This window comes from Alligator sinensis, unplaced genomic scaffold, assembly GCF_000455745.1.
Source record: "Alligator sinensis unplaced genomic scaffold, ASM45574v1 scaffold701_1, whole genome shotgun sequence".
Lineage (NCBI taxonomy): Eukaryota > Metazoa > Chordata > Crocodylia > Alligatoridae > Alligator > Alligator sinensis.
This window is the reverse complement of record NW_005841915.1, coordinates 2,388,560-2,403,320: the sequence shown is the minus strand read 5'-3', so window position 1 is coordinate 2,403,320 and position 14,761 is coordinate 2,388,560. Positions and strand designations below refer to the sequence as shown.

Genomic DNA, 14,761 nt, shown 5'->3' with positions numbered 1-14,761 from the left:
GTACAGGGAAAAACACGATGACAAAGCACTGAGGGGGATTAAGTTCCTAGCCAGGGAGCAATCACAGGAGAAAGTCATAATAGTAAAGATGTATTTAGAGGTGATACATGAAGTGGACATAAGAAGATGGATGGAACAGAGAGTACCAATGGTGGAAACAGCAGGGAAAGTCTTAGATAAGTACAGAATTTGGACGGGAACCTGGAGAGTGAAGGTAAACCTCAAGTGATGAATTCAACAGAGGAGGGGTGAGGCACCTGCCATCAGTCATCCAGCTAGAGCCCCAAAGAGGATATGCAATGTATTATGGACAACCCTAATATGCAGCCAGTGTGGGGAAGAGGGGCACACAGCAGCATACTGTACATTAACCCACTGTTACAGATGTAATGAGATAGGCCACAGGGCCAGAGATTGCCAGGAGAAAATAAAATGCACAGTACGCAACAGGGAGGGACACCTATATAAAAGATGCCTGACTGCCTATGCCAGCAAGGTAAGAGGGATGGAAGAAGCAAATGAGGAGGAGAAAGACCCCATGGAGGATAAAGACAGAATGGAAATGGAAACCCACACAGTGGAAGAAGCACCGCATGAGATGGGAATGGGACCAAGCACTGACATGATAACAGAAGCAGCTGGGCAAGAAGTGATAAAGGAAGAGGAGGTGGTGGAGCAGGACACACATAGCTCCAAGATGGAGATATGGGAAGATGGAGAGGCTGAGGAAACGCAGAGAATGGAGGAAGGAAAGGGACAGGAAGAGGACAATGGAAAACTGAAAGAAAAAGGAGTTAAAATCAAAGAGGCAAAAAAAGATGTAACATGCAGAAGCAGACAAGATGAGCGAGAGAAGAGAGAGGAGAAAGCAGCAGGAAGAGAGAGAACATGGGGAGACAAAGATGACAAGAGTGAGAGAGAATGAGAGAGTGCCCCTAACATCTAAGCAGAGAACCGAGGAAGAAGAACCAGCTCTGAATAGAAAGGCAGAAGATAACAGAATAGCTGGAAGGGAAAGGACGCACCACATCAACAGAGTGCAGTAGCACAGAAGGCTTCTGAGAAAAATTATGATGAAAGTTACAATAACCTCCTTAAACATATGAAGTATTTGGATGATGAAAAAATGGAAAAAGGTAGAACCCAATTTTCAAGGATTAGAAGCAAGACAGCGTGTGCCCACAGAAATGTGGAATAAGGGTGAAGAATGATTACGAACGTTTGAAGAAGAGGTGAACAGCAAGACCATCATGGTGGTCAAGAACAGAGAGCAATAAGGCAGCAATGATAAAGAACCCGAGCATACAGATAAAACAATTCTAGGAGATAGTGTGCAGGTGATTACTGAGACCGGTAATAACAATAGGAGAAGACAGAGAAATATTTAATGTCTATGCACCCATAGAAAATGCCAGCAATTAGAATTATACATGGTGAGTGGGAGGAAACAAATTATTGTCGGTGACTTGAATTGCATGATGAAAGAAGACAGGGAAGTAGCATCAGCAGGGCAATGGATTCATCAGCATGAATCATAAGGGAAATGATTAAAAATGCAGGATTGGTAGATGTATGGGCAAACTCCAGAAGAGCAATAAGATTTGATCCTGAAGGAAGGAAGACCTCAAGAATAGATCGAGTCCTTTATCAGAAGGACTGGAGGTGATGCAAAGGAATGTAACAGAGGTTGCAGTGAGTGACCATCCAGCACTACCAGTCAAACTAAACACAGGCCAAAAGGGACAGAAAAGAAAAGGAGTGTGGAAGTTAAACACGAGAAAGTTAAAAAACAAACAACTGTGTAAGGAATATGCAACACTATACAAAAGCTGGAAAACAGCAAAGAGATGTTTTAAGACTCCCTGGGATTGGTGGAAAATGATTAAGAAGAAAACAAGAGAGTTCTTCTCCAGAGCAAGACAGAAGGAAGTGCAAAGAAAGACATGAGAACTGGGAACCCTACAGGAGGAACTAGACAAGCTGCTAAAACAAACAGCACAAGGGGCAGACAAGAAAGAAGAGATTGCAGAGAATAAGAGATGAATCAACAGATGGTTTAGGAAGAGAGCAAAAGAAAAGATCTTAACTCAAGAGCCATGGATGGAAGAAGAAGAAACATGGAGTAAATATTTCTCAATGAAATTCAAAGCAGCAAAAAAGGAACTGCAGACAGTGAAGGGAGCAGAAGGGGAAAGAGAAACGGGACAGGAAGAAGTGTTGGAGGTGTCATGATCCTACTATGAAGAACTATACAAAGGTAGAGGGGCAGACAAAATGAAAGCCTAGTCATTTGTGGAGGAAAATGTGATTGGCATCCTTTTGTCTGCAAGAGATGGTGAATATTGCAGCCTGTGGCATAAATGGTTTGCAGTGTCTCACGTAACTGAATAGTCCAATCCGAGATCTGCATGATCTGTGGCAGTGGTTGCAAGTGCATGTGTCCTGATCGGATGGTTCTGGAGTTGCTTGCTTCCTGTAGACTCTTTTCTCTTCAACCTGTTGGAGCCAATTCCTGTCATGGCCTTCAATGCCCTGGTGAAGACAGTGATGCTACTTGTTCCAATATCTTGCAAAGGTTTCCCATTGGTCAGGATCAATTCCAGATGCCTTTGTATCTCACTTGCATGCGTCTTTGTAGTGAAGTTTGGGATGTCCTGTTGTTCTTGTTCCCTCCAGCAGCCCCCATATAGCATGTCCTTGGGTATACGTCCATCTTCCAATCTACTCAGATGGCCCAGCCAGTGCAGTCATCTCTGTTTGAATACGGCTGTCACACTTGGTAAATTTGCCCTTTGAAGAACCTTTGCGTTGGTAACTTTATCTTGCTATTTGATGCTGAGTATGTGGTGTAAACAGCGTAGGAGGAAGCTGTTTAACCTTTTCTCTTGATGTGCATAAGTTGTCCATGTTTCCCCACCATACATGAGAGTGCTGAGTATGCAAGGTTTGTACACTAGCATTTTGGTTTTGATGGTAAGCGTTGGGATGTTCCATGCTCTTTTAGTTAGACTGCTGAAGGTGGTGGCAGCCTGTCTGATGCAAACATCGAGTTCTTCATCCAGTGAGAAATTGGTCATCACTGTGGAGCGTAGGTAGCTGAATGTTTGGACTACTTCTAGCTGGTTTGATGACGAATGATTGATTAAGTGATTAAGAGTGAAGATAAACTGTACAAAGAATAGAAGAAGATGGAAGAGCTGGGATGGAGAGAGGGAGGTCACTCAGAAGGAGGTGTATGATGCAATTAGAAAGTTGAGGAGAGAGAAAACACCAGGCTGAGATGGATTACCATGTGAATTTTATAAGAATTGTTGGGGATGTGTAGGCAAAGACCTGGTAGAATTATTTAATAGAATCTGGGAGCAAGGCAAAATAGACGAAAGGTTTGTGGAAGGAGTCATTGTCCTTATCTTTAAAAAAGGAGAGAAAGAAAAAACTAGAGAACTGGCAACCAATTACATGGCTAAATGCAGATTATAAGATCTTTGTGAAAGTGTTAGCCCAAAAAAAAGAGAGGCAACTTAACAGATCTGATCTATGAGAGCCAGAAGTGTGCAATACTGGGGAGAAGGATCACAGATGCATTATGGTTAATAAGGAACACACTGGTAGATATGCAAGAGAGAAAGAGAAACATGCGAGTTATGAATAAATATAGGTTTGGAAAAACCATGTGACCGAGTAGAGCATGGGTTGATGTTCACAGTCCTAAGAAAAACAGAATTCCCAAATAGGATGATCCGGGCAATAAAGCTACTATATGAGACAGCCAAGAGCCAGATATTGGTAATCCGTGGTTACTTGAGCCGGGACTCCGAGATATGATCTGGAGTAAGACAAGGCTGCCCATTATCACTGGGGCTTTTCATATATCATAGAGCCGTTGGCCCAGAAAATAAGAAGGAACAAATTGATTACAGGGGTAAAAATCCCTGGCGGAGAAGAAATTAAGTGCATATTTTTTATATATATATGGGCAACATCACAGTTATAGACAAGACAAACTATCAACTGATAGGGTACTGAAACAAGCAAGGGACTATGGCGAAGTGGCTGGGGCAAAAAATAGTAATAATAATAAAAGAGCATGCTAACGGGAACAGGGAACTGGGAAGGGCTGGAAGACTGTGGTTTGCAGCTACAAACAGAAGGAATGAGGATTCTGGGAGTACAGATAGACATGAAAGGGAAAGACATAATCACTCTGGCCTGGGAAAAAGATAATCACCAAGGTACAGCAGATAACAGCTCTCTGGAAACAGAGAATGCTGTCTAAACAAGGTAAAGAGGCAGTGAAAAAAGACAATAATATTACCAGTGCTCCTCCACATAGGAATTGTGTTTTCTCCAATGTGACGACAAGCACAAAAGACACAAAAAGAATTGTGCACCTTTTTCTGGGGCAGCAAAAGGGAGTGGGTGGCGAGGGAAAACAAGCAAGAGGATGGGAATGCTGAATTTAGGGGTGTTTATTTACACAAAATTCATTAGCAGAATGGGGATGGTGGCAATAAAGGGGGAAGGGAAAACAGTGAGCTGCTGCAGGAACTTAGCTGCAAAAGTTTTGAAGACATGGGGAAGAGGGATGGAAAACGCTTTGGGCTTGGACCCCTCCAGCCCACTATGCAAGAATGGAGAAGTTCATGGTACAATATACATTGTTAGAAGGGAGCCTGAAAAAAATGGGAAAATAGTAAAAACCTTGAAATGAATATAAGGGACAGAATATAAGGGCAGGATAACAGAAGTGGGGAGCCTGACCAAGAGTCAGTCAGCCAACATGTGGAAGGGGATGTGGGGAGTACAGATGAAGAGGAAACATGTAGAAATCACATGGATGGTGTTGCAGAAGGTATTACTGGTTAGTGGGAGATTACACAGATGGGAATTACACAGATGAAAAAAGTGCCCAAGGGAAAACTGCAAGAACAGAAAGTCAACTTACCATGTGTTTTGGGAGTATGAGTATGCAGAGAAGATGTGGAAGAGGGTGGGAGGTTTGCAAAGAACCCAATGGAGTAATGTATTGACATATGAGATGGCAGTGTGTGGACTGGACCAAAGAGAGCAAATGAGGTTGCTGACACTGTGCGTGAGAGCAGCCATATGGAAGATGCAGAACCTGTTGGAGCGCAAGGGACTACTACTCACACCACAAGGATGTGTGCAGCTAGCCACGCTTGAACTGCGGGCATATATTGAAAGAGATGAAGAGGAGTTAGGAGCAATGACTGCGACAGACAAGTGGAGATTAAAAAATTGGGGAACGCTGTTTCGGGAAAATTCTGAGCGAGGGGAGGGAGAGCGGGGGGAACAACAGAATGGGTTGGGAGAAAACTGATGAAAGCATGACAGGTAATGCCATTTGAGAAGACATGGGTGGTAAGGGAAACCTGTTGGGTGGTTATATGAGAACTGGTATAGAAATGTTAATATGATGTGAAATAAAAGGCAATGCTGATTGCTTAAAATGGATAAATCAGGGGAGGGGGATGCATCTTGTTGGCCATATGTAAACAAGAGGTATATGATGCCAGAGAATAAGATGTGCATAGATGGATGAAAGGGTAGATGTCAAAGGGTGTAAATGAGGAAATGTTAGTTTGGGAAAAATGTTTTATGTAAAGTTATGTAAACTGTTTTATTTTTAATGTAGGAAGGGGAAGATTTTGATTTTAATTTTTAAAAGAAGTTTGTACTATGCATAAGAAGGTACAAAATTGGTTCTCAAAAGTGTGTTTAGGGAGTACCTGTGCTGAAATTTGTAGCCATCAGGGTTGGGACCAGACTCAGACCCACAGCAGTCTCCTGTTCCCCTCTGTAGCTTCTGTCCTCCTCTTTGTCCCTTTTCCCATCTTTCTATCGTATGTAGCTCACTTCTATGTTGTTCTTGGGTAGGGAACAGCCTGAGCAGAGTCTCATGGTAAGGGGGAGGGCAGGAAGTTGGAGGGGCAGAGGGCAAGGGGTGACCTTCCCAGCCACTAGTTTCCCTGCTGTAGAAGTGGGAGGGGGATGAATTCAAGATAATACTCCAATAATTAGATTCTACACTTGGAAAATTATAACAATTTTTTTTTCATATATAGAACCTAATTATTGGGGGGATTGTCTTATATTCAGGGTCATCTTATTTTTGAGTAAATATGATAATGTGACAGAGCAAGTAGCAAAAAATATGCTTAAATAAATCAGCACTATTTGCAGAGCTTCACATATAAGATCAAAGGTGGAGAGGGCAGTCTTTAAAGTGTCTGTATTATAAATGCAAAAAAAATGCAACTAGATTTACAGTAATTAGAAAAGCGTGTTAATCGTCCTACTTACCCCCCCTCCCCGCCCAAGAGAACGAAGCCCCCACCCCCCAGTTGTAAATTGCAAGTGACTCATTTACCAAATAATTTGTGTCAAGCAGATCATGTTACTGGTATCACTAGATGCATAGTCCTTTCTAGGGCAAATCTTATGGTTTTATGGCTTGACATCAACTTCTCAAGGGCTAACTAACCTAATGAGAATTCACTTCTGTACTAATTGCTTTACGTACCCTGGTAGGTCTATTGCAAAGTATGGCAAGTCAGCTTATAACAGGTTTATAAATCCCTCTAACCAATTACATTATGTTTCAACAGCCAATTGGCTAAACTTACTTCCCAAAAGTTTGCTTACCCGTATTTGTCTGCAAGATCTTTTGCTTGTCTTTCATTTACTTCCCTCTGATCTGATAAGTCAGCTTTATTACCAATTAATACTATATCAGGATTCTCACAATAGGCATTGGCTTGCAGTTGACCTAGAAATAATAATTTAAAAAAAGAATTTTGCACCATATGGACTTTTCATAATGCATTTGTTCACTAAGGAGACTTTCTACATGGAAAATGGAACAGATGTTGTTAGGAAATTATTTCTAGTACACTATCCATTTTCCCTCCGTGCCGCCTAGAAACAGGAGAATCAAATAGAAATGTATATTAAATGTGGTGCTAGAATTAACAAGTCAGATATCTAAATCATTGTCTCAAGTAAAGAGAGGAAACAATCCTTCTCCTATTAAAGGAAACCAATATAAGATCCACAAAAAAAAGCCATTCCAAATGCCCTGAACAAGCAGCTACTTAAAAAAAATTGAGGGCAAGCCTTCATGTGGGATCTGTATCTACGTTATATCATTGCTTTCAATATTGGTAGCTAGGTCTTCAGCTGGAAGACCAAAAGAAAAATTTGTTATTTTTTTTCTTCTCCAAACAAGTCCTTTCTTTATACTGATTTCAATTTTGAGGTAGAGAAGTGCGACTAGAAGTGTGTGGCTGAAAATTGGCAGATCGATACAGTAAAGGACTATTTGGAGTGGAAGAATGAAGGAAGCTCCTTGTTACTCTAGTAAGCCACTGAAGTGGGAATAGAGCTACTGTTATTTCTGATAATAAGGTCTTTCTTGCTCTGTTGGGATTTGTATTCCCACACTGCCTTTCAGCATCCCATTTGTGAGTACAGGCCAGCATTCTCCCAGCTGGCATGTCAAAATATGTTGGCAATTCACTGAAGTTGATTTTCTATTAAATGTCTTTCTTTCTGGATGAACTTTTACACTGTTTCCGGCAGCAGGACAACTTGTGGCGTACATGCATACACATGATTTAATTCTCCATCCTCTGTAGCAGTGTTTCAATCTCTTCAAGGTTAGAAGAGATGTTTCTCTTAGAAACATCGCTCAAAGAATCACATGCTCCTACTTGCTATCATATGTTCATTTTCTCTCGAGGCCCCTATTTTTAGCATGTGGAGGCCAGACCTTGCTCCCAGGGAAATCAGGGGCAGACACATCGATCTAAATAAAGAATTCTTCTAAAGTGGTATGTTTAGCTGTTAGGAGCGCCATGTGTTAAACACACAGGGAGCCTCAAAAACCAACGTGGATCACACTTCACGATAAACAAGAAGGGATCGCATCTTGGTTTACAGATAGCTGTGTTGCTATTTACTGTGCATTTCCTAGGAATACAATTCTGAATTCTGCCCCTACCATCTCCAAATCACAGACTTTGGCTCCCAGACAAAAGAGTTGCAGAGACAGCCAAGAGGAAGCAGATTCCTTAAGAGGCTAAGCCAAATCCTCTAAGAGACTACTGAAATGCATATACCTCAGGCATATTTCTGATTTTTGTTCTGTAGTCTGCCTTTAAAGTTTGATGAAACATCTAACAAAGCTCCTGGCACTGAACAATAAACCAGCCAGATAAATATCCTTATTATGAATGAAAATCTAAGGACATAATGCACTGTAGCCCAAGAAGCAATAACAAGATGTTACAGTCTCATGATTTTATATATTCATATATATTATTTTAGATTTTTATGGTAGATTTATGGTATAATCCTAAAACCTATTGCCACAACCTTCTCTTACACCCTCAGGAACACAAAATACACATACACTCTAGCTAAACTCAGTCCTTGATTTTGGGGTGGCAAATATATGTACTTTGGCACCTATTCTAGGGTTAAAGGACAGAGCTGAAACTTTAAAGTCCATATACATCAAGCCGTAGATTTACAACAACCTGAGCACACTGGAACAGGCACAACTCCATTCTTTGAATATATTAACACTACCTAAAATGATGACACATGCAAGATACAGTAACCTAAAATTCATAAGCTGCTAGCCACCCGATACATGCAGGCTGCTCTGTTTTACTTACTCATCCAGTTTCTGACATTTAAGAAGCTCTGTTGACTGGTGAGATCAAACATTAATAAAAAGCCCATGGCATCTCTGAAAAATGCTGTGGTGAGACTTCGAAATCTGAAGCAAGAAAATAAGCGGCTCAGTTAACACAAAGTGAAATCTAAAATTACTAGGTAAACATTTTGATTTTAAGACATAAAGGAGCAAAAAATAAAAGGAGAATGGCTTTATGTATCTTTTGCAGCAAGCTGTTGCCAATTCTCTGGTTTTAGGGTTTTTTTCCACGATTTATCAGCCATATGTTCCTCTAACAGTAAAAATCTTGTACCCTCCTTTTGGCTATGATGCATAATACCAGTTGGTAGTTATTTATCAAACAGTGTGTAATTTGCCAGAGGATGCTTAGATGAGAGAATAAATTACATTGTCAGAGACAAATCTGCTCGTTCAAATTCTGTCTTTGAGTTAACCTAAAAAATTAATAAGTTGTTTTACAGCCACAGCAATACAAATGCATCTAGTGCACCAGTGCTCATTAAAAAAAATTGACTAAACTACAGACTCAGCATAGGAGTCAAATATTTATTTGATGGATGGGTAAGATTGTGAGTATGGTAAATATGATCTGGCAAATTAAAAGAGTATTTAAGTATTTTAAGTTTGGAATAAGTATTTAGAGGGAGGCTCTGCAGAGGGGTGGACTCATTCATAGATAGCTAAATTCACATTTAACCTGCAAAGTTGGTTGGCTGAAACCTGTTTGGTAAGTATGTGTGTTTGAACAGTGACACAGTTAGCAGGTTTTTGTAGAAAAGCCATGAAACAAGTTCTGATAGTCTGGCTGGGATTGTAGTGCTTTGATGGCAAATCTCACATTGTATTGGGTTTTTAAATTAACGCTACATGATCTTTCTAGGCACTTTGGCTAAGGACAGACATTACACATAAACCAGTTTAAGTGATCAGAAACGGGTTTAAACCTGTAACAGAACAGAAGTTCAGTGCACATAAACCAGTTTCAAAATGGCTGAAACCAGTCTGAGAAAAACTTGGTTGAATGTAGTATCAGACTTAACGGAGTGAGTTCAAACCAGTTTATGCAATGTCTGTCCCATACGCCTTCTTGGTTTATGTTAAACCAGAGTCCCCCATCATCTCGGCATGATCTCTGGGCTGGGCTCTCTGCTCCAGTGGAGCCGGGCTGGCCCTGCCTCTCTGCTCCCCGGGCAGGGCAGGGACAGGCAGGGGCAGGGACCTGGCCAGACGCTGGCTGGGAAGGGACAAGGAAAGAAGTTTATTCCTGCCCCTCCTCTCTTCCCTGTCCCACCAACATGGATCTGCACTTCTCTGCTGGCTGCTCCAAGGGTGGGGGCATGGCCAGCCCTGGCAGTACCCTGGGCTGAGTTGGCCATGGAGGGGTTTAATTCCCCCCTCCCTGTCTTACCGGCAGGGACCCAAGCTGGGGTCTGCCAGGCACTCCCCACCTCACTGCTTCAGCGGCCAGGCTGGGTGCAGGCAAACACTGGATGGCTTGGCCCCTGAGGGAGTGGGGAGTAGAGTTATTTTCCCCTCTATCCCTGGGGGATCACATCCGGGTCCGCCCACCCAGACTGCTGCCCCTCATTCCCTGCTTGGGGAAAGCGGTAAAATAAGCCCCCTTCTTCCCTACCACCAGATGCTGGAGGGAGTGGGGAATAACCCCGCTCCCTGCCCCCCACCTAAGGGGCCCTGTTGGCTGGTCTCTGGCCAGGCACCTGCCCAGCTGCTGAAGAGCAGGGCTCTTGATGGGGGCAGCAGCCCCTGTCACAGTGTCCAGGTAGTGCAAACCTCTTCCTGGACGGAAGCGTGAGCCACTACCCAAGCCCCACAGCATGGCTCCCCACCGGGAAGGGGCTTGCGCTCTGGGAAACCATGACAGGGGCTGCTGCCCCCATCACAGTCTCTTCCCCCACCACCTCTCTTCTCCTATGGCCAGGCAGGGGAGAAGCCAGAGGCTGGCTGGCAGGCCCCCTTAGGCGGGGGCAGCAGGGAACGGGGTTATTCCCCACTCTGCCCCCAGGGGACTGCAGTAGGGTCTGCCCGCCCTGACCGCCACCGCTCTCTCTGTACCCGGGGAAAGTGGTGGAATAATCACTGCCATGGTTTCCTGGAGCGCGAGCTCCTTCCCATCAGGGAGATGTGCTGGGGGTGCTTGGAGAGAGGCTTGTGCATGCAGCTGGGAAAAGGCTTGCGCTCCCTGGACATCATGACAGGGGCTGCTGTCCCCAAAAGCCCTGCCCCCTCGCTGCTGCAGTGCCCGGGATGGGGCACGGCAGGAGGCTGGCTGGCAGGGCCCCTTAGGCAGGGGGTTATTTCCCCCTCCCTCCAACGTCTAGCGAAGGGGGCAGGGGGAGGCATATTTGGCTGCTTGCCCCAAGCAAGGAGCGAGTGGTGGCAGTTGAGGGGGGCAGTCCCAGCTGCAGTCCCCCGGAGGTAGAGGGGGAAATAATCCCCTTCCCTGCCCCCTCTGCCTCAAGGTCCATGCCGGCCAGTGTTTGGCCATGCCTGGCCCTGCCACTGCAGCCACGAGGGGAGAGTGCCCAGCAGACCCCAGCCCAGGTCCATGCTGATGGGACAGGGAGGGGGGAATTAAACCCCTCCCTGGCCAGTTCAGCACAGCCTTCCCACCCCTTCCCTGCCAACGGTGCCCTTTAGTGCCCTCCAGCTCCTGGCTTGAGCGACTGAGGGCATGTGCCTGCATTTCCTCAGTCCAGAGGGAATGTCTGTGCACTTGCAAATCAGTGCAGCCTAGGCAGGTTAGACTAACCTACAAAGACTGAATCAATTCAGGCTCCGACTTTCTGGATGTCTGTCCCTAGCCTATAAGTACACAAGGCATCAATGTCTAGTCTAAGAGACTTGCTACATCATAAAAAAAGACAAACAAACACTGTTTAGCAAATGGAGCAGTCCCTGAAATGGCAGGAAACTGTTTTTATGGCACACACAGTTGAACATTAAAATACTCCTACAGAATAGGTGAGACATTTGCAAGGTTTCCTCAATGACAATTTAAGACTGACACTACCATACTTCCTTTAAGGAAAATTTGCCTTTCACATAGTGTGACAAAATAGTTTCAGAGGGAGGGGGAGCGTTTAAAGCTCTTTCCATGTTAAATCAGCATTACCCCCTTCCAATTTGCAGAGTTCCCTTTTAAAAGGCCAGGAACTCCACACTTCCCCTTCTACAGGTGGTGAACATTTTAGTTTGCTGTTCCTCACCCCCTCACTACTGTAGCAACAAAGATGACTGTTTTTAATTTATTTTCCTTAACACTTGGCAGAGTCAGTCAGACAGTCATCAAGAGTGGGTAGAGCCCCATACAATATGTTAGCAAGCGACTGTGAGCTTAACTGATATGCGAGTGGCTAGGAGGAGCTTATTAAAAGGAACTGAACAGTATTTCATCGTAATTGCAGCAGAGCCACAATAGTTTCCAAAAGGTTTGGGATGCAGTTTTTTGTAACTTGTATCAAATTTCCCCCATCACGAAATTAGCATTTTCCTGACTTTGGGTGTCTATACACATGCTCAGGGGGAGGTGCGTTATAATTAGAGCGGCTCTCAAATAGCTGTTCTAATTAAAATGCTATAGCCTCATGTATATTCAGCATCTCATGGTTCAAAATGGGTGTGGCGGCGCTTTAACTAAAGCTCATTCAACAAGTTTTAGTTAAAGCGCCCCCATCACCATTTTGAAACATGGGACACTGAATAAACATGATGGTAAGGCACACTGAAGAGTTCTAATTAGAACGCTCCAGCAGACTCCATTACAGCACGTTGGTATAGGTAGGTACCCTTTAAGACTTAACCAGTTAAAATGCTTGTGTTTGATTTGAGGAACAGGAGACAGGATAAGTTCTTCTTGTTACCTTTCCTGTCCAGCTGTGTCCCAAAGCTGGAGATGTACTTTGAAGGCTTTTCCTGAAGATCCATTGGGTCCTCTGCTGTTGTATACCTAATGAAAAAAGAATTGGCTGACTTTAGTCAATAAAGTCATTTCCTGCTTGTATTAAGCTTCTTAACAACAGCACATCATCAGCTCATTTTACTGCATTGAAATCAGTAAAACAAAGAGAGGATTAGAAGTTGGGTATTTAAATAAAACTGATGCCTACAGAAATGTGCATGCAAGAGCATTCTGCTTGAATGGGCCGCCTACGACATTTCTAAACCGGAAAGCCAATACTGTGCTTGAAATGAAAGGATTAAAACACACATAAATTGTCTTCAAATCCTAATTCTGCTAATCTTGGTATACATGTACACTGAATAGACTTCTAGATTTAATTGTTATTCTTATAAATGGTTTAGAGTGGCTGACAAGATTGATCAAGAAATGGGTATTTCCCTAATGAATATATTAAGCATTTAATATCTTCCTTATTAACAGAATTGCAAAAACACTGTGCGTGAAGAAGGTATTGTGACCTTTTCTTGAAGCTCAGTCCTTAACTGTAACAACATCTCTTTTCAGTAAGCTATTATTCATAGATTCATGAATTGTGAGGGGCTGGAAGAGACCTCACAGATTATTGGGTCCAGCCTCCCCACGCTAGGCAGGAAGACAACTGGGGTCAAGTGACTCCAGTGAGGTGACTGTCCAGTCTCCTCTTGAAAACCTCCAGGGTAGGTGATTGCACCACCTCTGGAGGGAGTTCATTCCACAGTCTGGACACCCTGACTGCAAAAAAGTTTTTCCTGGTATTAAGTCTGAAGTGGCCTTCCAGGAGTTTATATCCATTGGTCCTGTTCTTCCCCAGAGGTGCCCTAGTGGACAGTTGTTCATCGAGCTCCTGATGCACTCGTCTGATAAACTGGTAAGCTGTTATCAAGTCCCCTCTCAACCTTCTCTTCTTTAGGCTAAAGAGGCCCAGGTCCCTCAGCCTTTCCTCATCTGGCTTGCCTTGCAAGTCCCTGATCATATGGGTGGCTCTTCTCTGGACCCTCTCAAGTTTTCCCATGCCCTTATTGAAGTGCAGCACCCAGAACTGGACGCAGTACTCAATCTGTGATTTCATCAGTGCTTAGCACAGCCTGAATATCACTTCCTTAAGTTTTATACAAGATGCATCAGTTGATGAATGCCAGTGTGTTGTTTGCCCTGCTGGCCTCTGCATTGCACTGACTGCTCATGTTCGTGCAATGGTCAATCATTACCCCTAGTTCCCGTTCAGCCATGGTGCAAGTCAGGCTGTCACCTCCAAGTCTTTATGTATGTTGAGGGTTATTTTCCCCCAGATGGAGCACCTTACACTTGGAAGTGTTAAACTTCATCTAGTTCTGGTCTGCCCAACTCCCTACCCTGTCCAGGTCCACCTGTATCTGCAATCTATCTTCTGGCATGGCCACACTGCCCCATTGCACTCTCACATTTTATAATGTCTTATAAAAGACATTAAAGTTGTGCTGTTAGAGGTGGCAAGGTGGCAACACAACTAGGTTGTGTTGTTAGAAGTGGCAAGGCAGATTGTATTTTTTAGTGACAGTGATGTCTGGCAATTTCCTTTGAGAGGATGAACACATATATTCACAATTGTAACTTTAAATATTTTTACTCTTTGACTGTTGTTGTCTTCCTGCCCTTCATGGCAGACACTAGAAGTGATATGATACAGGAACCACAATAAGTTCTGTGGATTGTAACAGCAGGCTGGCCAAAGTACTGCCGGTCAGGATACGGTTGTTGGAACCTCTGTTACTGTGGGAAGTTCAATTTAGCATGCCACTAAATACACTGTAGGTGTATCAGTTTGCTTTTTTCTTAACAGTTACTTTTATGTGATCCCACTGAGACAAAGCTAGTAGAACAAACATGTATCCATGCAGCTTTTGGTTTGAAAGAAGTGGTGTTTTGAGAGAGGGGTTGGTTGATTTTAAGACCTGTTCATTAGTGTTAGTGTTTCAAATTACATTTGAGGATGGCCTTCTTTAGAAAAAAATAAAGGATTTAGTTAGAGCGACATTAAAAGAAAGTGTCAAGAATAAGACACCTTCAAATAAGGTGTCTTCCCCTCATCCGTGAGA

The 14,761-nt window shown here is 43.4% G+C and overlaps 1 protein-coding gene across 6 annotated transcripts in view; it reads right to left on the bottom strand.

Moving 5' to 3' along the window:
- Positions 1 to 14,761, bottom strand: part of RAB27B (RAB27B, member RAS oncogene family) — a 64,635-nt gene that overhangs the window by 9,874 nt on the left and 40,000 nt on the right. For all 6 annotated transcript variants that reach the window (XM_006018860.2, XM_006018861.2, XM_025198169.1 and 3 more), the window contains 3 exons: positions 12,607 to 12,692; positions 8,703 to 8,806; positions 6,667 to 6,790 (listed from right to left, as the gene is read on the bottom strand). In XM_006018860.2, coding sequence (XP_006018922.1) covers positions 6,667 to 6,790; positions 8,703 to 8,806; positions 12,607 to 12,692 — 314 coding nt within the window. The remainder of the gene's footprint in view (positions 1 to 6,666; positions 6,791 to 8,702; positions 8,807 to 12,606; positions 12,693 to 14,761) is intronic.